Source organism: Eurytemora carolleeae, unplaced genomic scaffold, assembly GCF_000591075.1.
Source record: "Eurytemora carolleeae unplaced genomic scaffold, Eaff_2.0 scaffold310, whole genome shotgun sequence".
Lineage (NCBI taxonomy): Eukaryota > Metazoa > Arthropoda > Copepoda > Calanoida > Temoridae > Eurytemora > Eurytemora carolleeae.
The window spans coordinates 277,944-282,826 of NW_019396216.1; the positions used below are offsets into that span (position 1 = coordinate 277,944).

The 4,883-nt window shown below is 33.6% G+C and overlaps 1 protein-coding gene across 1 annotated transcript in view; it reads left to right on the plus strand.

Annotated features, from left to right (window-relative positions):
* Positions 1-4,883, plus strand: part of LOC111698364 (muskelin) — a gene marked incomplete in the record, with an annotated part of 13,983 nt that overhangs the window by 7,737 nt on the left and 1,363 nt on the right. The window contains 9 exon segments of the mRNA XM_023468681.1: positions 285-358; positions 784-844; positions 1,076-1,176; positions 1,339-1,467; positions 2,393-2,443; positions 3,194-3,271; positions 3,350-3,470; positions 4,042-4,126; positions 4,295-4,381. Of these exon segments, the coding sequence (XP_023324449.1) occupies positions 285-358; positions 784-844; positions 1,076-1,176; positions 1,339-1,467; positions 2,393-2,443; positions 3,194-3,271; positions 3,350-3,470; positions 4,042-4,126; positions 4,295-4,381 (787 nt within the window).

Here is a 4,883-nt window from a genome sequence, read left to right on the forward strand (position 1 = left end):
CGCTCGGCCAAGAAAGTGTCTTAACCTAACCTAACCCTAAAATGTATACTTATCTCTCTCTTTCTTGTAATTCAACGCGACAAGTTCATTGGACAACTGCTCATTTTGAAATAATAATAATGGATTTCAAAGAAATTGTTCAAGCTACAACTCTTAATTTGTAAAAACAAAATTTCGATTTTGCCGTTTTAACCTTTATTGAACACAAACAAACAAACAAAATGTCAGATGATTAGACAAATCATGTATTCAAAGAATATATTCAGAAAAGCTGAATTTTTCAGGATGGAGACTATGAGGGGGTAGAAGAACTTATAAAAGAATGTCTGAAAAACGGAATTTTCAGAGATTATATCAGGCAATTACTTTTTAACATTTAATTCTTTTTATACAAAGGTCGCAGAACACATAAAATAATTAATGATACTGACGGCAAATTATTATTACTGAGTTTTTGATTTAAGATTTAAGTCAAAGGCTTCTAAACTGACCAATTTACTGTCAATGTCCTATCTGTGTAATCTGAGGCCAAGGCATAAAAAAAAAATCTTTTTAAAAACATAATATAAGCTCAAGTGTACATAGGTACTAATTAAACCTCTATCTGAGAAATATTGTGGTTTTACAGTTTTCATCTACACAAAATAAGGTTATCTCATTCATCCTTAATCATAGAAATGTTAACTTGGTACCGTTGTGAATCGGATGTGCACCTTGAAAGTACATATCCAGTCCCTTTCAAAGATTGTTTAAGGGAGACTTTTTAATGATAGATTTTTTTAGTCGTCAACAGCCAAAACCTATCTGGAATCCTTTAATAAACCCTGATGATACAATCCTAGAGGTAAACATACCTATTCTTTTTTGAGCAAAGATTTAAAAAGCGGTTTTATATCAAATTCTCGAGACAGGGACATCAAATAGAACTAATATTGGTCGTGATCAACTCCTAAAATTTTAAGTCTTCAGTCTATTCCCCCTTTAATTTTACCTTAACAGTCCCTTTAAGCGTCTATTTACACCCAAATAAAGTTTAGGATATAGTTATCCTGCAGTGCCCCTGTCTACTGTTTAGGATATAGTTGGACCAGGAAGTGCTCCTGTAGTGCCCCTATCTGACTCTGAAAGTTTAGTATCTGATGAAGAAAGGCCTCCACCACCAAGTTTGCTGCTAACGTAAGTTTAAAGAGACTATTCATGTTTTTCTCATAGAAAATGGGTTATTTTTTAATTGTGGTTTCAGGGAAAAATTTATTTGCAGAACAATGAGAAATTTGTCAGAGAAAAAACAATTCAAGATATTTTGTGATCAATTTTTAATATTATTAACTTTTTCAGGGAACCACCTCCAAGAGGAGGTCACCAGCTGGTAATGGATAGTACTGCTCAATCTATTTATCTATTCGGAGGCTGGGATGGAAATCAAGATCTTGCGGATTTTTGGTCTTATCATGTTCCCTCTAACAGGTGATTTTAGTGGTCAGAATAGAAATCAAGATTTAGCGGATTTTATGTCTCATTATGTACTATCTAACGGTAATTTCGGAGACTCCCATTTAACCAATGGGGTCGAGTAAAATTCCATTTTAAAAGGAACTATAAGTATAATTACATATGACCCTGTATGCAACGATTGCAATGCCCGATTCACAATGGTACCCTCTACAGCTTTGTCTGATCAAGTATGGATTAGTTATCAATTTTTATGATTTTAAAAACTGATCATTTCAAATGTGGTTTCTCTACAAAAATGACTTGTAGGAAAACAAGTTAACAATCTTTTGATCAGAACAGGTTTCCAGGGTAACATTATGATTCAGGGCTTGTCATCTTTGCATGAAGGGTCACTTAAAATTACGTTTCCAGTAACTCTATTTTTTTACATTTTTTTAATTTTTAATTTTTAGTTTTTAACAATATGTATGAATTAAACCCAGTCACAGTTCTTGTTGTTCTTCATTTTCTGCACTAGGCTCTTGTTTTCCAATGTTTTTTCCTGTGCTTCAATTTTACATCATGTTCTTGGTAAATTTTAAAAGAGAAGTTTTTTGGACGTCCTGACGTCAATTCTAGAATTTTGTTGGAAACTCTGTTCTTACCACTGTTTTTTTTGTTTTTTTTGAAGACTAGGTAATAGGCATGTCTTGGTTTTATATTTTGGTTTCTGTATTGCATTTACCAGGAATCCTGACTCAGTACAGCTGATCAGACTGTTTTAATCACAAGGATGGGGTTGAAAGGGACCGCGCTGGAGTAGGTTTCTGCATTTGTATTCTAAGCTAAATCTCAAATCTAGGCCTGCAGCATGTATTTTGTTCTTTTATCCAGTAACTCTAAATTACAAGTAATTCTATAGATTTGAGAAGAAGTGTAATAAAAGTATAATTTTTAGGTGGAACTTACTTTTCCCTGATACAGAGTCTGAGGCTGGGCCTCCTCCTAGGTACCTTTTATCTTTCTTCTACAGGGGATTGGGTCCAACATTTGATAAGGAGACTTGAATTCTTGAATGTCATCTTTGAGTTTTGAAAAAAATTGCGACATTTTTTTGTCAACACAATTTTTCAAGCATGATCCTTGAAACAATAACCGTTGGATAGTTCTAGATTATCTTATCACATCTTTACTAAAGAATTTCGTTCGGATTTCCATTTATTTAATGAAGCGCTTAAATTGTCCTAAATTCCAAATTTGTTTGCTAATTTAATGTTATAATATCTTATCTTATTGTTAGATCTTGTCACAAGACGATGTGGACCCTGCCTACCTTTATGTTATATTATTCTACTTATTGTTAGATCTTGCCACAAGACGATGTGGACCCTGCCTACCTATATGTTATATTATTCTATCTTATTGTTAGATCTTGTCACAAGATGGTGCTGGACCCTGCCTACCTTTATGTCATATTATTCTATCTAATTGTTAGATCTTGTCACAAGATGGTGCTGGACCCTGCCTACCTTTATGTTATATTATTCTATCTAATTGTTAGATCTTGTCACAAGATGGTGCTGGACCCTGCCTACCTTTATGTTATATTATTCTATCTAGTTGTTAGATCTTGCCACAAGATGGTGCTGGACCCTGCCTACCTTTATGTTATATTATTCTATCTAATTGTTAGATCTTGTCACAAGATGGTGCTGGACCCCGCCTACCTTTATGTTATATTATTCTATCTTATTGTTAGATCTTGCCACAAGATGGTGCTGGACCCCGCCTACCGTCAAATATTTGTTCTTGGCAGATATATTGAGAGAACTATGAGGTAAAAATAGTAAAAAATTAAATGCTGCGCCTCTGGACACTGGACTGGATTTTACTAGTAATGATCGCATGATTTTAGGGTGAGTCTGTCGGCGATTAAATCTGATTTCTACCTGTTTGATTTGGTTTCCGGTCGATGGACGCAGATTACAGATGACACCGCAGCAATGGGCGGACCTAACCTTATATTCGATCATCAGGTTAGTACTCATATTGTACAGAGAGACCCACAAAATTGTGGAATTGAAAGGCGACATTTAAGCAATCTTGTTTATGGCATTGTTATAAAGCAAATAGTTTTACCAGTAGCTTCAAAATCAGCTTAGTAAATGAAATTTATTTACATGCATGGATTAACTTTTATTTTTGTATCCAATGAACGCCAAAACGACTGAACCGACCAGGTCCAATTTGATAACAAGATTTGACATCCATCTAATTAAAACAGTAAAATTCGCGTAATTCACAGTTTAAAATCCACGACTTTAAATTGCAAAAATATAAGATACTAGCTGAAGAGCCCGGCGTTGTTTGTGGGGAAAAAAACTATTTAAAAAAAAAGATTTTTAAAGAAAAACAACCATTTTTTTTAGCCTATAACACCCCCCGCCACCCATGAGTGTCCACAAAAAATCTCAGTCCATTCGGTCCAGCTGTTTGGTCGGCTATAGGCAACATATATATGAATGTCTTGTTTTATTTTATAGATAAAGTTTATTTGCTTAACGTACATTGTAAGTAACAAAAATAATCATCTTCAACTTGTTCCAGATGTGCCTAGATAATGAGCACCGAAACATCTACGTTTTCGGCGGCCAATCCCTCCATTACAATAATACAGGGGAGGACAGATCAGGTGTCACATTTAAGAATTTAAAATAGATAATTTAAATTGAGTTTTTTTAGTTTTTATATTTTTATCATTATCGTTTAACACTTCAATATAGATTAAATATTTCTTTTTCTTCGGTCTTTTTTATCTTTTCTTCAATTTTTAAAAACCATTAATTTATTTTTGTTCTAGATAAAAGATTTTCTGGTCTATATGTTTATCATATAAACACAAACACCTGGAAACTACTCTGGGAAGATGGCCAGATACCCGCCAAAGGTCAGGTTTAAAAAAATATTAAATATGTTTTTATTTTCTGCCTTTATTTAAGCAAAAGTAAGTTCGGGAACGTCGATCTTCTATCTGGAAAACTTCTGAAACCACAATTGGAAATTTTCAATTTTTAGATCGAAACAATTAGATATCATAATCAAGTTTTGCTAAGTATTGTTTCCATGGTTTCAACGGAAGGTCGACAATAAGGTTAATTTAAAGCATGTGCTAATATTTGTACATTGTAGGTCCCCCAATTATCTCAAGAACTGGACACTCCATGCTCTTTAATTCAGGAAAATTCAGTTCTTCAACTTCATATTTAAGGGAGTGTTCGTAAAATTTAATTGGGTATAGGCAAAGCCAGAATGAATTCAAAAATCGACAATTATTTTTCCTATAATTTCTGAATTCATCGTCGAAAAATGCCACCAATTATTTTAGAAACGGAAATAATAACTTTCCACTTCCTTTCATTTCCTTTTCCATTTTTTTTGAAGGGGGGGGG